Source organism: Oncorhynchus keta, chromosome 6, assembly GCF_023373465.1.
Source record: "Oncorhynchus keta strain PuntledgeMale-10-30-2019 chromosome 6, Oket_V2, whole genome shotgun sequence".
Taxonomy (NCBI): Eukaryota; Metazoa; Chordata; class Actinopteri; order Salmoniformes; family Salmonidae; genus Oncorhynchus; species Oncorhynchus keta.
The window spans coordinates 12574586-12598239 of NC_068426.1; the positions used below are offsets into that span (position 1 = coordinate 12574586).

At 43.1% G+C, this 23654-nt stretch overlaps 1 protein-coding gene across 3 annotated transcripts; it reads right to left on the reverse strand.

The window, feature by feature from the left end:
• Nucleotides 1-2878: 2878 nt before the first annotated feature.
• LOC118384967 (5-hydroxytryptamine receptor 2A-like) lies at nt 2879-22305 on the reverse strand. Of its 3 annotated transcripts, none has more exons than XM_035771695.2 (4): nt 22088-22303; nt 6488-6980; nt 5644-5844; nt 2879-4977 (listed from the first exon to the last, which is right to left on the reverse strand). In XM_035771695.2, the coding sequence occupies exons 2-4, from the start codon at nt 6774-6776 to the stop codon at nt 4082-4084; spliced, it is 1386 nt and encodes a 461-aa protein (XP_035627588.1). In that variant the 5' UTR covers nt 6777-6980; nt 22088-22303; the 3' UTR covers nt 2879-4081. The 3 variants fall into 3 exon arrangements, with proteins under 3 accessions (XP_035627588.1, XP_035627586.1, XP_035627589.1); XM_035771693.2 differs by lacking the exon at nt 22088-22303 and adding an exon at nt 7678-8500 and having other exon boundaries at nt 6488-7321; XM_035771696.2 differs by lacking the exon at nt 6488-6980 and having other exon boundaries at nt 22088-22305.
• Between the last annotated feature and the right edge of the window lie 1349 nt (nt 22306-23654).

Sequence of the window (23654 nt, forward strand, 5' to 3'; positions counted from 1 at the left end):
AGGGGGGTCAAGATCAAAAGGAACCGTCAGTATCTGGTGTGGCCACCAACTGCATTAAGTACTGCAGTGCATTTCCTCCTCATGGACTGCACCAGATGTGCCAGTTCTTGCTGTGAGATGTTACCCCACTCTTCCACCAAGGCACCTGCAAGTTCCTGGACATTTCTGGGGGGAATGGCCCTAGCCCTCACCCTCCGATCCAACAGGTCCCAGACGTGCTCAATGGGATTGAGATCCGGGCTCTTCTTCCATGGCAGAACACTGATATTCTTGTCTTGCAGTAAATCACGCACAGAACAAGCAGTATGGCTGGTGGCATTGTCATGCTGGATGGTCATGTCAGGATGATCCTGCAGGAAGGGTACCACATGAGGGAGGAGGATGTCTTCCCTGTAACGCACAGCGTTGAGATTGCCTGCAATGATAATAAGCTCAGTCCGATGATGCTGTGACACTGCTCCAAACCATAATGGACCCTCCACCTTCAAATCGATCCCACTCCAGAGTACAGGACTCGGTGTAACACTCATTCCTTTGACGATAAACGCAAATCCAACCATCACCCCTGGTGAGACAAAACCGCAACTAGTCAGGGAAGAGCACTTTGCCAGTCCTGTCTGGTCCAGCGACGGTGGGGTTTTTTGCCCATAGACGACATTGTTTCCGGTGATGTCTGGTGAGGACCTGCCTTACAACAGGCCTACAAGCCCTCAGTCCAGCCTCTCAGCCTATTGCGGACAGTCTGAGCATTGATGGAGGGATTGTGCGTTCCTGGTGTAACTCGGGAAGTTGTTGTTGCCATCCTGTACCTGTCCTGCAGGTGTGATGTTCGGATGTACCGATCCTGTGCAGGTGTTGTTACACGTGGTCTGCCACTGCGAGGACGATCAGCTGTCCATCCTGTCTTCCTGTAGCGCTGTCTTAGGCGTCTCACAGTACGGACATTGCAATTTATTGCCCTGGCCATATCTGCAGTCCTCGTGCCTCCTTGCAGCATGCCTAAGGCACGTACACACAGATGAACAGGGACCCTGGGCATCTTTCTTTTGGTGTTTTTCAGTCAGTAGAAAGGCCTCTTTAGTGTCCAAAGTTTTCATAACTGTGACCTTAATTGCCTACCGTCTGTAAGCTGTTAGTGTCTTAATGACCGTTCCACAGGTCCATGTTCCTTAATTGTTGATGGTTCATTGAACAAGCACGGGAAACGTTGTTTAAAACATTTGCAATGAAGATCTGTTAAGTTATTTGGATTTTTACGAATTATCTTTGAAAGACAGGGTCTTTAGTTTAGTACAAATATACACTGAGTTTAGTACAAATATACACTGAGTTTAGTACAAATATACACTGAGTTTAGTACAAATATACACTGAGTTTAGTACAAATATACACTGGGTGTACAAAACATTAAGAACACCTGCTCTTTCCATGACCTAGACCGACCAGGAGACGGCTATGATCCCTTATTGATGTCACTTGTTAAATCCACTTAAATCCGTGTAGATGAAGGGGAGGAGACAGGTTAAAGAAAGAGACAATGGATTGTGTATGTGTGCCATTCAAAGGGTGAATGGGCAAGACAAAAGATTTAAGTGCGTTTGAACAGGGTATGGTAGTAGGTGGTAGTAAGTGCCAGGCACACCGGTTTGTGTCAAGAACTACAACACGGCTGGGTTTTTCACAATAAACAGTTTCCTGTGTGTATCAAGAATGGTCCAACACCCAAAGGACATCCAGCCAACTCGACACAACTGTGGGAGGCATTGGAGTCAACATGGGCCAGCATACCAATTTGTAAGTCGCTCTGGATAAGAGCGTCTGCTAAATGACTTAAATGTAAAATGTAAATCCCTGTGGAACGCTTTCGACACCTTGTAGAATCCATGCCCCGAGACGAATTGAGGTTGTTCTGGGCAGAAGGGGTGTGGGGGGAGACTCGATGCTGTAATCTCTGCCAAAGGTGCTACAAAAAAGTACAGAGTAAAGGGTCTGAATACTTATGTAAATGTGATATTTAAGTAGGTTTTTTTGTTGCAAAAATGTCAACAAAAAAACAGTTTTTGCTTTGTCATTATGAGTTATTGTGTGTAGATTGATTGGGGGGGTGGTAATGAGTTTCCGAATGCACTGTAGGTAAAAAAGGGAATGTCAGCTCGCTGTTTTACTCCTCTCAGACTTGATATTTTAATAAAGCTTTGGTGATTAAGATTTATTTCCAAACAGTCTCACGAGCCAAACACATTATCAACGGTCTTGGCTGGTCCCCTTGATTACATTTGGCAGGCAAATTATAAAACAGACATTGAGAGGAGGGGAGGCTATGCTTGGTTTTAAATCAAATAAAACGAAATGGGGAAAAAACATTATTGTTTTATGTTTCTAAATAGAAAGTATATAGGCACCAACTCACACCTTGTTCAATGCACATAAGTGGCAGGGTGCGTCATAGCTGGAAAGGCTTGCATTTCCGCTGTCAAAATTCATGCCATAACCAACTGTTTTACTGCTAAAATCAGCTTTTGGTTGGTCTTAAATATCCCTGCCAGCGCTGTCGGAAATTAGCACTTAAAGATCATGTTTTTAAGGACACGGCTCAAATATGATTATGTTAGACAGGTAAATTGCCAAACCTGGCGTTAGGGCTGGAAAATGCCAGTGCACAAGTTTTCACATGACGAAATTGCAAACTACATGCGTTTGACACTAGCGCCACCTTTAACGCCAGCCGAAAATAGAAACCCCATACGTTAGAACTGAAGAAGAAAAAAACACAGATCATATCATATTAAGCACCACAGGTCAAAATTACATTTTGCATTTACTTATCAATTTTGAGATTTTTTGGTATTTTGGTACAATAAATTAAAAAGTAAAAGAATTAGATGAAAATGCATATTTATTACTTTTGTGAGTTTATCATACTACTACCATCATCAAATTTAAATGAATTAGTAACCCCTTAAATGGACTTACATCCATCATTTCAAAACTCACTACATTGAATCACACATCATTTAAAAGCCCATTTCAATGTTACAAACTGGCCTATATGTAGTAACTTACCTTGAAGATATGATGATTGGGTCTAAATGGGTGTATGACGTTGGGTTGACTAACTAAATTCATAGGGTTTGTATTTAACTGCCATTTCCCGAAAGTCAGACACTATCCACACACCAACAAATAGTTCTCAGCCTCAGAAGCATCTGCATTCACTAAATGTTCAGTGGTTATCCTTAGACTAGGGTTTCCCAAACTCACTTTGCATAATAGGCAAATATGTGCATATTTAATGAGATATCACCTCATTTGTATATTTGAATACAATATTTCAGAGGGGGAAAAATATATAAAAAATAAACTAGTAAAAGTTGACTGTGATATATGATTTAAGAAGAAAAAAATACTCATAGGGTGTGGTTCCTGGCCTCACTGTCAGAAATATGAACCAGTCTTGAGGTAAATGGGGAGTGAAACATCTCCTTGTCCATGAAGACATCTGTTTCCCATTCAAGTGCAATACTATTATCTTTGACTTGACTATTGACTATTATCTTTGACTATCATACAGACAGAAAAAAACTTCTCGTAAGAAATGCAATTTGTATGTATTGTACAGTATATTTCCATTAGGTGGCACTGTGGCTCCAGGATTACAGAGAGATACAGCAAGTGGTTTTCCTGTAAATGACCCTCAAAGCCCTGTTGTGAGAGATGCAAACACCTTTTGATTTACTAGTAGTGCAGTTAATGGACATTTCTTTACAATAACCACACTGACTACACACATATTACTCACTAGCTGTAATTAATGTCTGACACATACAGTATCAATTGTGCAGACTTAACACTATTTCATATCTCATTGAGTCATGTTTACAGGTTCAGCAACAGGGAGACATTGAGTACATCTCCTGTGTTTGAACAGGAAGTGGAGATTGAGAATCCAGTACATCTCCTGTGTTTGAACAGGAAGTGGAGCTGGAGAATCCAGGCAGTGACATGAAGCAACAGCTGTGTCACAACAATGGTTTGTATGTAGAGAGCCTGGAGGGGAAAGACAGTAGGCCAGCCAGCCAGTTCAGACACAGCTGACTTCCTCAGCGGTGGGGGGACAGACACTGGCCAACTTCTCAAGCATCCCAGACCCTGTACCCTCCCTATCCAACCCCATTCTTCCTTTCATTTCCCCTTTATACCCATTGTGGCTGTTACAGCTACAGTCGTTGGCATCTTTACTGCATAGAATAAGCGTGACGGTATTAACAGAAATATTCTTGGTGCTCTTGGCTGGCGGGCTGTGGTAGATACACTGTAGGTAGCGGTGGAAGGCCTGTCTGTAGGTCCTGTTGAATAGAGTGTAGACCAGTGGGTTGACACCAGAGGAGACATATCCCACCCAAACAAAGACCTTTAGGAGCACTGCCAACACGGGCTTATTGCACAGGCTTATTATTGAGTCCTCACACAACACGCTCAGCACATTGGTGATGAAGAATGGACACCACATAATCAGGAAGAGGAAAAACACCACACCCAGGACCATGGAGGCTCTCCTCTCATTTTTGATTGATTGAGCCATGCCAGCTCCCCCTGGCTCCTGTCTCCCTGTTGGAGAGATGGGTTGAAGGGAGGCTTGAGAGACGGAAACGTCGGAGGAACCAACAGCTGGCAAGGCCTCAGGGACAGGGTACTGTTTGAGGAGACGGAGACTGTCCCCTGCAGGGGACCTTGGGGTGATCCTGAGTAGGGCCAGCTGGTTGATTGAAGCCTGGCCTCCATGCAGGAAGTCAGAAGCTTGGTGCTGCAGAACACGCACAGTCAAACAGTAGCTGACCACCATGATGACCAGAGGGACAAAGAAGGCTACGAAGGAGCCAATCAGGACGAATCTGTGCTCGTTCAGTGCACAGGTCCCGTTGACAAACACCTTCCCCTCGTCATACAGGCCAATCACAGGGATGGGTGTGGAGATCACTGTCAGAGAGAGAGAGAGAGAGAGAGAGAGAGAGAGAGAGAGAGAGAGAGAGAGAGAGAGAGAGAGAGAGAGAGATGGACATGGAGATCACTGTCAAAGAGAGAGAGATGGACATGGAGATCACAGGACAATTAATATCACTTATTATTGTCATATTTAAACCAATGCACAAACATGGCTACATCTATCTCAAAAACATTATATTATTAGATTAGAAGAGGGAATCATAATGATTAAACAACCAGCAGGTTGATTCAAGGAAGCACATGAGGGCAGAGAAAGTGGATTGAGGTTTTTAGATGAAGTCAACAAGCTAACAGGTTGACTGGCTGTCCGATTTCTGTGAAACCAAAAAAGCCTTGAGCCATGAGACCATAATGGATGGTCCTGTCATCCCTGTTTAGAGCATCTCTCAAAGTGAAGATGTCAGAGAGCCCCAGGAGAGGTCAGAGAAAAAGGGTCCGTTTGGCTTTCTGATAGACTGTAGAAAAAAAACACTGATGTTTTTTTCTTCAAAAAGGCAAAACAGAAAGAATGTCACATAGTAACTCACTATCTCTCCAGACACACAGACAACACAATTGGAGGAAATTATTTAGCTAGATCTCTTGTTCAATCGTTTTCCCCCTTCCTGATTTACAACAACTACGTCAGCATGAACTTACCTATGGAGATGGTCCAGACGAGGGCGATCTTAGCCTTGGCCTTGGAAAGGGTGTTGGAGCGGCTATGTTGGATGGGGTTACAGATGCCCACATAGCGGTCCAGTGAGATGGCGCACAGGTGCATGATGGATGCTGTGGAGAACAGCACGTCTAGGTAGATCCAGACGGGACAGAGGGGTCTGGGGAAGGGCCAGACGTAGTCTGAGGGATGGACAGACACAGTTCACTAACAATTACTGATATTTCATTATCAAATCTTTACACCTGCTTTGTGACAATACAAACAAATCCAAGGTAGTTTTTCAGTCTCATATATCATCAAATAGACTGCTATGATGTAACTACAAAAATCATGTAATGATGGAACCGATCAAAGCATTTAATCCTTAATGACATGAAAATAATGAACGTTTATGAGGAAAGAGTTTATCTGGCCGTTGCACATTTGCACACAAACCCATTTGATCTAAAATAAACAAACTCTTCAATGCCACTCAAAGTAATGGGGCTTACTGAGATAAGGGTATTGTGTGGGAACGGGGTAATCTCACATTAGAATGTGTTTCTGTCTACTCAGATGATCTTCATTTGGTCGTGGTAAACATGAACCGTTGACCTTGACCAATTGTACCAATTAACAGACATAAAAGGCTGATTTATTTGCTCTGATAGACATGCCATAACATGTTAACCAGGATCTTTTTCCTCGCCGTCTTCCTCATCCACTCGAAAATCACCTCACAGTAAAGCCTCGTATCCCTAGCTGCTTTCAATAGATCATTATTCAGAGGGTAAACAAGCACTGCTTTGCTAAAAGAGCTCAACCTACCACCTACCTACCTACCATAGAGAATGTTGATCAGAGAGACCGGCATGACGAGAAAACCCACAAGCATGTCTGCCACAGCAAGGGAGCGCAGGAAGAAGCTGGTGGCATTCTGCAGCTTCCTCTCCAGAGACACAGCTAGGATGAGCAGGATGTTGCCCACCACAGTGAAGAAGATGACCATTAAGATGAGCAGAGCAGGCCAGTTCATCTCCTTGTCAGGTGTCTCCGGCCTGGAGTCAGACTGATTCCACGCCACATGGAAGCTCAGATTAAAGAAAACTGTAGTGCTCTCTGTCATAGTCATCCTGTCACTGAGAGAGGCTATAGGCTAGACCCTCCAAGCAGGGCTGCTGCTGTGCTCAGCCACCCATCACCTGTGCTCCAAAGCAGCACTATGGTGCTCAACAAACATTGGACTTCCTGCGATGCCAATGATAGACAGAAGGTTTAGTTTTTCATACCAGTGGTGCACTCGGGTGTTATTTGTGATGATATTTTTTTTTTTTATCTGCAAAATAAATCGAAACAGTTCTGAGTTAGTCACATTTCTGTAAACACATTTCCACTGTAGACAGACAACTTAGCTTGTGTATTAACAGAACATTACAGCCACATCTTCCTCTGCTTCAATGTATGTAACATCTGTCTGTGATTCTCACCAGCAAATGTTTCAGTTGTCATAGGAGACTTTGCATAACAAATATTTCTACTGTATGTGCAAATGTTATTTTTCCATTGTTTACCCCCCCCTGGGCTGGGCTCTCTGCTGGTGCCAAAGAGGATGTGCAGTGTGTGATCATGGGATATGGATCCGGTTCTGATCCACGGAGTCAAGGAACAGCTGGACCGCTGCCAGAAAGCATGCAGCATCAATAAGATCCGCAGAGACTGTAAGTCTTGAACTGCACCGTTGGTTAATGGCTTGTAAGTAAGCATTTCACTCTAAAGTCTACACTTGTATTCGGCGCATGTGACAACAAGTTGATTTGATTAAAATAGCAAAGAAATTATACAGACTTGATACAGCGCTTGGCTATTGAAGAAGACCCCAGACGGCATTGCATGCTATACTTCTGTAAGAATGGCCAACTGCTGATGTGTATCACATTGGTCTCTGTGCCACATCGTGAGTCTGGGTAAAATGCTGTATCTTTGACAGTCAGACTAAAAGTCACTACCACCATAAGAACATAAAAATATCATACCATGCCGTGCTATAATCTCAAACGATGTCAATATATTATCCTTCAGAGGGACTAAAGGCAAAAGAGAAAGACAAATTAGAAATAGTCAGAGTTAATTTTAGTCCTTGGGTGTCTTCATTCCTCCGGCAAACATTGAGGCTCTGGTGATTCAATCGTCTGAAAAAAAAAAAAATGTCACGTTTAATTTGCTCACCAAACACCAAGCTACACGAATTTAACACAAATTTACCCCTGGGGGAGTGGTGGAAAGTTTAATGTTTTAAAATGCATCCCAGCACTGACAATGTCTGTAGCAGTGGAGGCTGGTGGGAGAAGCTACAGGAGGACGGGCTCATTGTAATGGCTGTAATGGAATAAATGGAACGGAGTTAAACATGTTGTTTCCATATGTTTGATGTGTTTGTTACCGTTCCATGTCATTCAAGCCATTACAATGAGCTTGTCCTTGTATAGTTCCACCCACCAGCCTCCAATAGTCTGTAGGAAAACAAAAAAAAATGATGATGTAGAACAGTGCTCTCCAACCCTGTTCCTGGAGAGCTACCCTCCTATAGGTTTTAACTCCAACCCTGTTCCTGGAGAGCTACCCTCCTGTAGGTTTTAACTCCAACCCTGTTCCTGGAGAGCTACCCTCCTGTAGGTTTTAACTCCAAACCTGTTCCTGGAGAGCTACCCTCCTGTAGGTTTGAACTCCAACCCTGTTCCTGGAGAGCTACTCTCCTGTAGGTTTTAACTCCAACCCTGTCCCTGGAGAGCTACCCTCCCGTAGGTTTGAACTCCAACCCTGTTCCTGGAGAGCTACCCTCCTGTAGGTTTTAACTCCAACCCTGTTCCTGGAGAGCTACCCTCCTGTAGGTTTTAACTCCAACCCTGTTCCTGGAGAGCTTCCTGTAGGTTTTAACTCCAACCCTGTTCTATCTACCCTCCTGTAGGTTAACTCCAACCCTGTTCCTGGAGAGCTACCCTCCTGTAGGTTTTATAATATAATAATATAATAATAATATATGCCATTTAGCAGACGTTTTATCCAAAGCAACTTACAGTCATGTGTCATACATTCTACGTATGGGTGGTCCGGAATCGAACCCACTACCCTGGCATTACAAGCGCCATGCTCTACCAAGTGAGCTACAGAAGGACCATAACTCCAACCCTGTTCCTGGAGAGCTACCCTCCTGTAGGTTTTAACTCCAACCCTGTTCCTGGAGAGCTACCCTCCTGTAGGTTAACTCCAACCCTGTTCCTGGAGAGCTACCCTCCTGTAGGTTTTAACTCCAACCCTGTTCCTGGAGAGCTACCCTCCTGTAGTTTTCACTCCAACCCTAATGTAGCACACCTGATTCTAATAATTAGCTGGTTGATAAGCTGAACCAGGTTAGTTAGGTTGAAGCAGGGATTCGTGATGACAGCAGTCGAATTGAAGTACTGGAGATAATTGCAAACGTAACAGAAGAAGAAGGAAAAAAACAAGAAAGTGGAATATACACTACATTACCAAATGTATGTGGACACCAGCTTAAACATCTCATTCTAAAAACATGGGTATTAACATGGAGTTGGTCCCACCTTTGCTGCTATAACAGCCTCCACTCTTCTGGGAAGACTTTCCACTAGATGTTGTAACTTTCTTCCATTCAGCTATAAGGTCGGGCATTGATGTTGGGCGATTAGGCCTGGCTCGCAGTCGGCGTTCCAATTCATCCCAAAGGTGTTAGATGGGGGTTGAGGTCAGGGCTCTGTGCAGGCCAGTCAAGTTCGTCCACACCAATCTCGACAAAGCAGTTCTATATGGACCTCACTTTGCGCATTGTCATGCTGAAACAGGAAATGGCCTTCCCCAAACAAAGTTGGAAGCACAGAATTCTCTAGAATGTCATTGTATGCTGTAGCGTTAAGATTTCCCTTCACTGGAACTAAGGGGCCTAGCCCGAACCATGAAAAACAGCCCCAGAACATTATTCCTTCTCCACCAAACTTTACAGTTGGCACTATGGAGCTGGGCAGGTAGCGTTTTCCAGGCATCCCCTAAACCAAGATTTGTCAGTCAGACTGTCAGATGGTGAAGCTTGATTCATCACTCCAGAGTCCAATGGCGGCACGCTTTACACCACTCCAACCGAAGTTAGTTATTGCGCATGGTGATCTTGTGTGCAACAGCTCAGCCATGGTAACCCATTTCATGAAGTTTCCGATGAACAGCTCTTGTGCAGATGTTGCTTCCAGAAGCAGTTTGGAACTCGGTAGAGAGTGTTGCAACTGAGGACAGACAATTTTTACACACTACGCATTTCAGCAGTCACCGGGCCTGCTCTGTGAGCTTGTGTGGCCTACCACTACGGCTGAACAATTGTTGCTCCTAGATGTTTCTACTTCACAATATCACTTACAGTTGACCGGGGCAGCTCTAGCAGGGCAGAAATTTGACAAGCTGAATTGTGACAGTGCCACGTTGAAAGTCACTGAGCACTTCAGTAAGGCCATTCTACTGAAAATGTTTGTTTATGGAGATTGCATGGCTGCGTGCTTGATTTTATATGCTTGTTAGGAACGGGTGTGGCTGAAAAAGCCAAATCCACTCATTTGAAGGGGTATCCACATACTTTGTATATATAGTGTATTATGAATAAATATAGAGTGGGGGATAGCAGAAGCCTTCTGGAAGATCTGTCGAAGGGGAAGATGGCAGATAAGGAGAAAAGGGAAACATGTTTTGATGGAATGGAGGATTGCACAGCACTTTTGGAAGAGCTCGAGAAGGAAAGTTAAATAATTGTGGTGCAGGTGCAGTGATGACCGACAAGAAGGAGCTGAGTGCACTGGGAAGCAATGTGGTGAGGATGGTTGGAGTCAAGTGCAAAAAGAGGAATACGTGCTCTAGTAACTCAGAGATGGAACCTGACAGGGGTATGGATGTAGTATCAGCGGTGAGGACTGCTGAGTTCAGGCCTCGTCCAGATGGTGATGAAGGTGATTTTGGCCCAGTGGGAGTGAGACTTTGAGAGAATGGATCTTTGCCTTCTGGCTGATGTCAGGTTGGGTGAAAGGTTGGGTGTCAGGTTGGGTGAAAAAGAGGTTAGGGAATGTTTGTTCGGTGAAAGTGACTCGAAGTGGTATCATGTAGATTTTGTGTGTTTCTGCTGTCCAGAGGGAGCGTGCGCTCCATACAATGCGACTGGGGACAAGAACTGTGACTTGCTTTCCTCTCCAGAGCAGGGCACTGCTCCCTCTGGTAGCAGACAATGGGGATCCAGCTAATGGGGAACCAGCTAATGGGGATCCAGTTAATGGGGATCCAGCTAATGGGGATCCATAATAAATACAAATAACTGGGGAAGTTGGAAGAGGAAGATCAACTGAAGTGGAAGATTCCCTGTGTCTGTGACGCCCGTCATTTGGATTGACGCAGACCGAAGAGAGTAGTAGAGGAAGATGTATCCAGGGTGAAGAATCCTAAGAGGATCTCTGTGAGTTGGCCGAGGCCAATAGAGAGTGATAGGAATAACATGTGCTTCAGTAAGGTTGGTTTTTAGGCGTTCATGGCCATTGTTGTCAATAATACCGCAGGAATGGAACGTAAATCATAGAAGACATAGAGAATAGGCTAATACACAGCCAATACAGTAGCTGGTGGCATGCACCTATGCCATTTGTTTGCGGACCGCCATAATACCAAAGACACACCAAAGTAGCCATTGCAGACTCAAGTCAGTGACGTAGAGAGGCTGGTATTAGCAAGACTAGTAGAGTAAGTGTATTGTTGGCAGAATAGATGGATGCAGTTCAATGCATGATTAATATAGTTCACCAATACATTTCTTGGTAGTCCAAAAAATATTGCTATGGTCAATTTTTTGCTGTCTCCGCCCATCCGATGCAGTGTTTCAGTTTCAATGACTCAATATTTTGGACAAAAACGGACAATGTAACTAAGGCTGGGAATGTCAATACAATCAATCTACCACATTTACATTTACATTAACAGTTTCAATCCAGACTCAATATTTTTGACATCCAAAACAGGTGCATCTAAATGTAACTAAAGAAGGCTGGTGAATGTCAAGTTTGTTATTGGGGGCCAATCAATGAGCGGGAACTACCACGGGCAATGATCACAAGTCAGTCGTAACGGGGCTAATAAACTAGTTGTATCTATTTATGTAGCTATTTATTTAGCAAGCTAAAAACCTGCAGCCTAACGTTAGCTTGCTAGCTAGGCTGTCATGTCATTGTGCGAGTGGCCGACTTTTTCCCATCATTTTACTTTTACAGTGGCTACAGGTAGAGATGTTGCTGTCATTTGGTTAGCAAGCAAGAACTGTGAATAACTTTGCTAGCTAGCTATGCTGAACTTGAATGACTGTTATCCACAGTTAGCATGCATATCTATTATTTGTCAATCAAATGTACACTGCTCAAAAAAATAAAGGGAACACTAAAATAACACATCCTAGATCTGAATGAATTAAATATTCTTATTAAATACTTTTTTCTTTACATAGTTGAATGTGCTGACAACAAAATCACACAAAAATTATCAATGGAAATCAAATTTATCAACCCATGGAGGTCTGGATTTGGAGTCACACTCAAAATTAAAGTGGAAAACCACACTACAGGCTGATTCAACTTTGATGTAATGTCCTTAAAACAAGTCAAAATGAGGCTCAGTAGTGTGTGTGGCCTCCACGTGCCTGTATGACCTCCCTACAACACCTGGGCATGCTCCTGATGAGGTGGCGGATGGTCTCCTGAGGGATCTCCTCCCAGACCTGGACTAAAGCATCCGCCAACTCCTGGACAGTCTGTGGTGCAACGTGGCGTTGGTGGATGGAGCGAGACATGATGTCCCAGATGTGCTCAATTGGATTCAGGTCTGGGGAACGGGCGGGCCAGTCCATAGCATCAATGCCTTCCTCTTGCAGGAACTGCTGACACACTCCAGCCACATGAGGTCTTGCATTAGGAGGAACCCAGGGCCAACCGCACAAGCATATGGTCTCACAAGGGGTCTGAGGATCTCATCTCGGTATCTAATGGCAGTCAGGCTACCTCTGGCGAGCACATGGAGGGCTGTGCGGCCCCCAAAGAAATGCCACCCCACACCATGACTGACCCACCGCCAAACCGGTCATGCTGGAGGATGTTGCAGGCAGCAGAACGTTCTCCACGGCATCTCCAGACTCTGTCACGTCTGTCACATGTGCTCAGTGTGAACCTGCTTTCATCTGTGAAGAGCACAGGGCGCCAGTGGCGAATTTGCCAATCTTGGTGTTCTCTGGCAAATGCCAAACGTCCTGCACGGTGTTGGGCTGTAAGCACAACCCCCACCTGTGGACGTTGGGCCCTCATACCACCCTCATGGAGTCTGTTTCTGACCGTTTGAGCAGACACATGCACATTTGTGGCCTGCTGGAAGTCATTTTGCAGGGCTCTGGCAGTGCTCCTCCTGCTCCTCCTTGCACAAAGGCGGAGGTAGCGGTCCTGCTGCTGGGTTGTTGCCCTCCTACGGCCTCCTCCACGTCTCCTGATGTACTGGCCTGTCTCCTGGTAGCATCTCCATGCTCTGGACACTACACTGACAGACACAGCAAACCTTCTTGCCACAGCTCGCATTGATTTGCCATCCTGGATGAGCTGCACTACCTGAGCCACTTGTGTGGGTGGTAGACTCTGTCTCGTGCTACCACTAGAGTGAAAGCACCGCCAGCATTCAAAAGTGACCAAAACATCAGCCAGGAAGCTAGGAACTGAGAAGTGGTCTGTGGTTATCACCTGCAGAACCACTCCTTTATTGGGGGTGTCTTGCTACTTGCCTATAATTTCCACCTGTTGTCTGTTGAATCTGACAATTAATCTTAATGGTTGTACAGTCGTCTCAAATAAAACTGTGAAGGACCTCAGCGTTACTCTGGACCCTGATCTCTCTTTTGAAGAACATATCAAGACCATTTCGAGGACAGCTTTTTTCCATCTACGTAATATTGCAAAAATCAGAAACTTTCTGTCCAAAAATGATGCAGAAAAATTAATCCATGCTTTTGTCACTTCTAGGTTAGACTACTGCAATGCTCTACTTTCCGGCTACCCGGATAAAGCACTAAATAAACTTCAGTTAGTGCTAAATACGGCTGCTAGAATCCTGACTAGAACCAAAAAATTTGATCATATTACTCCAGTGCTAGCCTCTCTACACTGGCTTCCTGTCAAAGCAAGGGCTGATTTCAAGATTTTACTGCTAACCTACAAAGCATTACATGGGCTTGCTCCTACCTATCTCTCTGATTTGGTCCTGCCGTACATACCTACACGTACGCTACGGTCACAAGACACAGGCCTCTTAATTGTCCCTAGAATTTCTAAGCAAACAGCTGGAGGCAGGGCTTTCTCCTATAGAGCTCAATTTTTATGGAACGGTCTGCCTACCCATGTCAGAGACGCAAACTCGGTCTCAACCTTTAAGTCTTTACTGAAGACTCATCTCTTCAGTGGGTCATATGATTGAGTGTAGTGAACGGAAAGGCTCTGGAGCAACAAACCGCCCTTGCTGTCTCTGCCTGGCCAGTTCCCCTCTTTCCACTGGGATTCTCTGCCTCTAACCCTATTACAGGGGCTGAGTCACTGGCTTACTGGGGCTCTCTCATGCCGTCCCTGCAGGGGGTGCGTCACCTGAGTGGGTTGATTCACTGTTGTGGTCATCCTGTCTGGGTTGGCGCCCCCCCCTTGGGTTGTGCCGTGGCGGAGATCTTTGTGGGCTATACTCAGCCTTGTCTCAGGATGGTAAGTTGGTGGTTGAAGATATCCCTCTAGTGGTGTGCGGGCTGTGCTTTGGCAAAGTGGGTGGGGTTATATCCTTCCTGTTTGGCCCTGTCCGGGGGTGTCCTCGAATGGGGCCACAGTGTCTCCTGAACCCTCCTGTCTCAGCCTCCAGTATTTATGCTGCAGTAGTTTGTGTCGGGGGGCTAGGGTCAGTTTGTTATATCTGGAGTACTTCTCCTGTCCTATTCGGTGTCCTGTGTGAATATAAGTGTGCGTTCTCTAATTCTCTCCTTCTTTCTTTCTCTCTCTCGGACGACCTGAGCCCTAGGACCATGCCCCAGGACTACCTGACATGATGGCTCCTCGCTGTCCCCAGTCCACCTGGCCATGCTGCTGCTCCAGTTTCAACTGACCTGAGCCCTAGGACCATGCCCCAGGACTACCTGACATGATTACTCCTTGCTGTCCCCAGTCCACCTGGCCATGCTGCTGCTCCAGTTTCAACTGTTCTGCCTTACTATTATTTGACCATGCTGGTCATTTATGAACATTTGAACATCTTGGCCATGTTCTGTTATAATCTCCACCCGGCACAGCCAGAAGAGGACTGGCCACCCCACATATGCTCTCTCTAATTCTCTCTTTCTTTCTCTCTCTCTCTCTGAGGACCTGAGCCCTAGGACCATGCCCCAGGACTACCTGACATGATGACTCCTTGCTGTCCCCAGTCCACCTGACTGTGCTGCTGTTCCAGTTTCAACTGTTCTGCCTTGTTATTATTCGACCATGCTGGTCATTTATGAACATTTGAACATCTTGGCCATGTTCTGTTATAATCTCCACCCGGCACAGCCAGAAGAGGACTGGCCACCCCACATAGCCTGGTTCCTCTCTAGGTTTCTTCCTAGGTTTTGGCCTTTCTAGGGAGTTTTTCCAAGCCACCGTGCTTCTACACCTGCATTGCTTGCTGTTTGGGGTTTTAGGCTGGGTTTCTGTACAGCACTTTGAGATATCAGCTGATGTACGAAGGGCTATATAAATAAAATTTCATTGATTGATATTCCATTTGCACAACAGCATGTGAAATTTATTGTCAATCAGTGTTGCTTCCTTAGTGGACAGTTTGATTTCACAGAAGTGTGATTTAAATATCATTTACAAAATAATAATTTGTGTTTTAATGAGTCCGCCAGATCAGAGGCAGTAGTGATGACCAGGGATGTTCTCTTGATAAGTGTGTGAATTGGACAATTTTTCTGTCCTGCTCAGCATTCAAAATGTAACTAGTACTTTTGGGTGTCAGGGAAAATGTATGGAGTAAAAAGTACATTATTTTATTTAGAAATGTATTGAAGTAAAGGTAAAAGTTGTCCAAAATATAAATAATAAAGTACAGATACCCCCCCAAAACGACTTAAGTAGTACTTTAAAGTATTTTCACACCACTGCCGGGTCTGACGCTGGGCAAATTGTGCGCCGCCTCATGGGTCGAACCCGGATCTGTAGTGACGCCTCTAGCATTGCGATGCAGTGCCTTAGACCGCTGCGCCACTCAGGAGGACCATCAATGCAATTTTGATGGCCAACTACAAGCTGAAAAAGTTTTAGTTTCAGCAGTTCCAAATGTAAGAGGATTTGTGTTATTTATATCTTTGCAGAAATCCATTCAGGTATTTTGTGGCTTTTGGCAATGCCTTCAAATGGTCTAAAGTCACACTGTTGCTACTGCCTGAAAACACACAGTCCATTTCAAAGTGAATGATGGCAGGCTGTGTGGCAAATGGCTTTTGCATAAAGGCCTTCTGTAGCTCTGATTGGCTATGGCGCACCGGTTTGTGTAGAGTCCAGTCCTGGACAAGACTGACATGTTTTTTTTAGGTTTTATTTGCTGCAGTTGTAACAGTATAACTTTAGTCTGTCCCCTCGCCTGGCTCGAACCAGGGACCCTCTGCACACATCAACAACTGACACCCACGAAGCATCGTTACCCATCGCTCCACAAAAACCGCGGCCCTTTCGGAGCAAGGTGAACCACTACTTCAAGGTCTCAATGCGAGTGACATCACCGATTGAAATGCTATTAGCGCACACCACCGCTAACTAGCTAGCCATTTCACATCGGTTACACAGTTTCTATTAATTGTCCAAACGCACGGCTGGTTTCCCACTATTGCTATATAATTTTCAAAATGCCTTACTCTACGTCATTCCCAAACATTCTATGAAAGTATGAAAATGTGAAAAGGATAATAGTAATAATCATTAAACAATGAAAGGTGTCATATTCTTCCTGGGGGTGTACTGATTCTTATCAGATTTCATGTTGATAAAACGCTGTGAGTTCCACCTTAAGTCCTACTAAATGTGTTGATCCAGATCTGTTCCAGCTTTAGTTAACTCCCCTGACCACTGTAATGCCATGTATGGTATCAAATAGCCCTATGTTTATAACTGAAGAATTCATTCCACTTCTTACCCTAATCAAGAGTCATCAGACAAACATTAAAGCACAGACACAACCCAGACTGAGTTCCTGGGAAAAACCAAACGCAGGACAATGCCCTGGTCGGTGATGCTATGACAGGATTCTCAGGAGAGGAGAGGCTGAAATTGTTCACTTGCAGGAAGTGGTTCTGAAGAGATTAATTAACTTGACATCTAGAGCTGGCAGAGGTCATTCTGTCCTCAGCAAGGGGAATTGTCCTCAATGTGACAGCATAGGTGTCCCACACATTAGGAACCTTTAATCAGAGTCAGAATCACCTTTATTTGCCAAGTACATTTGCATGTAAATTAATTTGACTTGGTGAAATGGTCCTGCCACATTAAACAGGATATACAGAGAGACGATAAACAGGATATACACAAATGATAAACAGGATATACAGTCAGACGATAAACGGGATATACAGTCAGACGATAAACGGGATATACACAGACGATAAACGGGATATACAGTCAGACGATAAACGGGATGTACAGCCAGACGATAAACAGGATATACAGTCAGACGATAAACTGGATATACACAAACGATAAACAGGATATACAGTCAGACGATAAACAGGATATACAGTCAGACGATAAACGGGATATACACAAACGATAAACAGGATGTATAGTCAGACGATAAACAGGATATACACAAACGATAAACAGGATGTACAGTCAGACGATAAACAGGATATACAGTCAGACGATAAACAGGATATACACAAACGATAAACAGGATATACACAAACGATAAAACGGGATATACAGTCAGACGATAAACGGGATATACAGTCAGACGATAAACAGGATATCCAGTCAGGCGATAAACGGGATAGACAGTCAGACGATAAACAGGATGTACACAAACGATAAACAGGATATACACAAACGATAAACGGGATATACAGTCAGACGATAAACGGGATGTACAGTCAGACGATAAACAGGATATACAGTCAGACGATAAACAGGATATACACAAACGATAAACAGGATATACACAAACGATAAACAGGATATCCAGTCAGGCGATAAACGGGATAGACAGTCAGACGATAAACAGGATGTACAGTCACACGATAAACAGGATGTACAGTCAGACGATAAACAGGATATACACAAGCGATAATCGGGATATACAGACAGCATATGAAGAAGCAGAGTTTACACTAATCCACATGTGATGCAGTATGTACACTATGTAGACTGTAAGCTAAGAACTACAAGCTTCCCTATAAACCCTAACCGACATTATAAATGATGGATGTAGAGATGTGAGACTGTTGATTCACTTTAACTGAACTCAACTGCCTGATGCATACCAGATAGAGAGAATAAAGTATATTATTTGATCTTAGTAAACAGCCCAGGCATGTTTCAAAATGGTAATACTGTTGTTTCTTAAATTTGACTTGTATATATTTTAGGTAGGCTTACGGGTTGTAGACATGAGCTATGACATCAGATGTTCCTATATTGTGAGGGTTAGTAGTAAATCATGGATGAAACACAACATGTCAGTAGCCGTTAAACTTTTAAAAATGGTACATGTAGTGCTGATTATTCATGATGACTGTCTCTCTCCTATGGGGACAGCATGCTAAAATAAAAACCTGTCTGCAAGCCTGTGGTGTAGGCAAATAGGTCCTCCGTCCATTTCCACAGTCAGAATAGATTTTTTTTTAAACACTATGATCTTCATCCCAGGGAAGACTTTAAGTGCCAATGATGTCTGGCACGTTCAACCCAGGTTAATGTATAGCCCGATAAATGTTATGAAAGTATGAAAGCATAGCCTACCACTTGACGCTTAAATTGACTTTGGGCTTGGCGGGCAAAGCCAAACTATTCTTCAAGATTCAAAAGCAGATCAACTCTGCCATTGGAAAATGCTTTCTCTTATTAAATGGGCATATGCAATATTTATTTAATTTTTTATTTCACCTTTATTTAACCAGGTAGGCTAGTTGAGAACAAGTTCTCATTTACAACTGCGACCTGGCCAAGATAAATCAAAGCAGGCGACAGAAACAACAACACAGAGTTACACATGGAATAAACAATAGAATGTGTAATATAATTTAACACCACTGATCATTAACAATCCATTATTGTACCAAACTAAAGGGATATCCTCTTTCTAAGAATTTTCATTTGATTATTTGTTTCCTTATAAGGACTCATTCATTAGGAACCTTAGACATTATGGGTCCGATTCCAACATAGGAATTTACTCCTTTTCTAAGCATGCCTTTCTTAAGAACTTGTCAGTATTCGGTATTCACACCTTATTCAATCAAGTAACACGCTCTGAATAAATGTAATTCAACTGCTGAAAACCATCCCACTTGCTGACAAACATATTTTCTTGTGGAGTTGTCATTCAGTACATTCAGTACATTTATCTTAAGCCATCCCTTTAAATATACCTTGTAGTCGACAGGCTCAATAGAATATATGGAGAGAACGTTCAGAATATTAGCGATCATTGAAAGAAAGCCATGTAAATACACATATTTTACCTTCATTTAACGAGGCAAGTCAGTTAAGAACAAATTAACTGCCTGTTCAGGGGCAGAATGACAGGTTTGTACCTTGTCAGCTCGGGGATTTGAACTTGCAACCTTCGGTTACTAGTCCAACGCTCTAACCACTAGGCTACTCTTCCGCCACAATATGTCAATATTTCAGCACCAATTGGTGGATTTAAAAATACAATGATCTTGTTGATTATTTAGGTTTAAGTTTACGTATTTATGAATCATAAAAAACAGGTTTGGAGAACCTTTATGCATGAAAGAAATAAAACTGTGTTTTGATTCATTCAGAAAATTGTCACATTCAGTTCTTGAACCCATGGTAATGTTGGAAGATTAGTGTACATATCGTTATATTACGGAGAATAGTGTACAGTAGTAGGTTATACCCTCGCTATTTCTTAACCATGGAACTGTGTGATGACACGCCAAAGTATTGCGCCATGCATTGGGTTCAAACTGTTATGGTTTGAGCATCTGCACCATAACATTTAATTAGACTACTTAAAAAAAAAAAAATAATTGTATCAACAGTAACTGATAATCCTCTGCAACAACCACACGGCATTGACAGCATTTACAGAGGATGCAAATGAAGGTAAACGATACAATGTAAAGAAATTGAATGATAATGTACTGTAGGCTATACTAAACTGGCAGTTGAATAGGTGGTTATTAGGCCTAGTGAAGGTCGATACTGATTGTGGCTAATATTTAACATGAAAGAAATAGGAGACAGAGAAAGTCGTGGTAGCCCGTAATTAAGATATTGTGGAGTGCCCATCGCTGCAAGTTAAAAGGCTGTACAATGTCAATTCTGCATAATGGCACATCATTTCATAAACTTTACCGTGGGAAAGTTATGTTGATATGCTTCGTCAGTTTGCCGTCAAATTAGTGATTTCACATGTCTCCAGGATTATAAGGTAAAATGTATCTAAAACAAGATATTTAAAATTCCCTTATCCAAACAGATTACTTAGCTCGTATCAATAGCTCTTATCAAGTTGTAAATTACAATGCATGGAGAATGGTGTTATTTTTATGGAGGGGAAAAAGTAGATGTTTTTACCACTTGGAACCAGTAGGTTCGCTGGACCTTAATGAATGAGTTTCTTCGTGTGTAAAAGGGTAGTGGAATTATTAGGGGATTTAATTCAAGATCAGAATACAGCATATCTGTAGACACACGTCCGCTACACATTCATAACTTCATACAAACGAATAACAGCTTAATAGCATTATATTTTATATGCTTAATTTCAAGGTCAGAATACACACAGAGAGAAGAGTGCATATAAAGGGAATACCGTTCCATTTACACTTAACTTAGGTCAGAATCGACCCTATGCACTTGATAAATATATGTGTCTTTGCCTGGATTTGTGCAAAGGATTACATTGCAGTCAAGAACAGACCTGCTGACTCAACACTAATCAGACTATACAAGGGCAGTCATTCACCAAATGCAATCAATTAACCATGAGATCCAAGATCAATGCCTAATATCAATCTCTGTGGCAAAGCCAATGAAATAATTCAGTGAAAGGGTGACTGCAGAAGACCTTTTCTATAATACCATGCATAATAGTTGTATCTTTTATCAATGTTTATTATGAGTATTTCTGTAAATTGATGTGGCTCTCTGCAAAATCACAGGATGTTTTGGAACTACTGAATATAACGCGCTAATGTGTACTGATATGTTTTTATTTAAATATGAACTTTATCGAACAACACATACGTGTATTGTGTAACATGAAGTCCTATGAGTGTCATCTGATGAAGATCATCAAAGGTTAGTGATTAATTTATCTCTATTTCTGCTTTTTGTGACTCCTCTCTTTGGCTGGAAAAATGGCTGTGTTTTTCTGTGACTTGGCTCTGACCTAACATAATCGTTTGGTTTGCTTTCGTCGTAAAGCCTTTTTGAAATCGGACACTGTGGATTAACAAGAAGTGTATCTTTAAAATGGTGTAAAATACTTGTATGTTTGAGGAATTTTAATTATGGGATTTCTGTTGTTTTCAATTTGGCGCCCTGCACTTTCACTGGCTGTTGTCATATCGATCCCGTTAGCGGGTTCTCAGCCCAAAGAGGATATTATTAATTTACTACATTAGTAAACAATGTCTCAATGGGCTTCAAAAGTGTAAAACCATCATGTTGTTCTCATGGACTGTCAGTCTTTGCACCCAAGCTCTATCTATGTATTTGAGTGGTTACATTTTCTCAGCACCATTCCTCAGCTTTAGGCTACAGCCAATTAAGTGGCTGCCATTTGATTGAAAACGAACTAAGGCTTTATATGGAAGATAGCTAGCCATAAGAGCGTTGGGCCAGTAACCCGAAAGGTCGCTGGTTCGAATCACTGAGCCCACTAGGTGAAACATCTGTCGATGTGCCCTTGAGCAAGGCACTTAACCCTAATTGTTCATGTTAGTCGCTCTGGGTAAGAGCATCTACTAAATATAAAGTGGGTAGGCTGTTTAGAATTGAAGATCCTGAAACCGTCTGTATAGCCCTATAGCGAACCGATGCAAATTAATTCAAGTATCTTATTTGAGAGCGCTTGCAAATCTACATAGGATATATAACCATTTCAAAGCGAGACTTTACATACCGCCAATGATGCGGTCGGACCTTCTGCGCGCACTTTTCGTTTTCACTTCCTCAAAACGTATTTCCTTCATAGACCCATCATGTATGTCAGCCTCCTGTCATGGTAAAGTGAGAACTCTCCGTGTAAAATCTGCGAGGCGTAGAGGCGTATCCTCTGATTTATGAGTCGAGAACAAACTCAATGTTCTCATCTCCACGCCTTCCATCCATCCAAAGACGCTGCCACGCTCACAATGCCGCTCTGCTTTGTGACTGCTCGTGTACATTTTCAGATGAAATTGTTGTTCAATATTGCTTCATTAATAATGCACGTAAATTGCAGTCTGTTTTGAAGACTTCATTCCGCTTGCAAATTACGTGTTCAATTAGATAGGGTTTTCGCTTTCCTCATCTGAATGTGCAGTTCTTGCACAAAGTGAAATGAAATATACCTACTTCATATTTTGATGCAGTAGGCCTACTACTGTAATGTCAATAACAAGATTGTAAATAACGTGTTTTATTTCTGTCCCAGACCCCCTTAATGGTATACTAAATATGGTCCATCTGTCCTAGCCAGAGGCTGAGCCTAGCGTGCATGTGCTAGCCTGAGTCATACAGTCACCAACGCACACACAGGACAATCCCTCAGATCCAGTCAGTTCGACATAGTGTTGATCCATAGCCTATGTTTACTTAACACAACTATAGCCGAGGGCATAGCCGTGGGAAGTAAGGGTGCTGAAACAGCCCCTGAAAATCGGAATCAACTTTTTTGCTCACAAACGTAGTGTACCCAAAACACAGAAAAATAGTATTACCTTCTGCCCATGTTTTGACCTCAGGCCAGGGGAGAGTTACCAGCTATGACATATCCAGGACAGTGAGGAGGAACCTTGCCTGTCTCATGAGGGCCATCTGTCTGACATATGGACCAATGGGCAGCCCATGGACATCTCAGCAAGAACATACAATATAGGGACAAGACAGAGACCCCAATCAACTGGAGACATCAGGGAACTATTAGGTTACTGCCAGCCTGCACCTGCTGGGTTAGAGATGTGAAACAGGAGAATAAATTAACTTTGAAATTATTCTCTTTTTTTTTAGTTCGGACATTCTACAAATTAATCTTTGGAGAAGAGACCAATCAAATCAAGGGTATGCATGCTATGCAATTTTCCTTCTGTTAGCCTACTCTGTCAATACGATGGGTCTGTAAACGTATCTTAATAATGGGGCCTGTGACACATTAACCAGCATCTGAAACACTACAAAGTATTCACTGACCAACAGTGTATTGATAAGACATGTCTCCGAGTGACTTCCTTGACACAGACCAGGACAGATGTGTTGGTGCTACTAAACCAGGTGGAATGTCGCAGACCAGGATGACCTCTGACATGCAACCAGTCTAATGAGAGGAGAAGCACAGCTATAGCTCTGTGTCTCCATCTGTCAGACTTCAATTACAGCTCTAATGACTACCTCCCTCCCTTCACTGACTGCATCCTTACTTCCTGTTTCTCTCCTCCATTCTCCCCTTCCCACTCAATTTGCAATTATACCTGATATATCTCAAAACAACA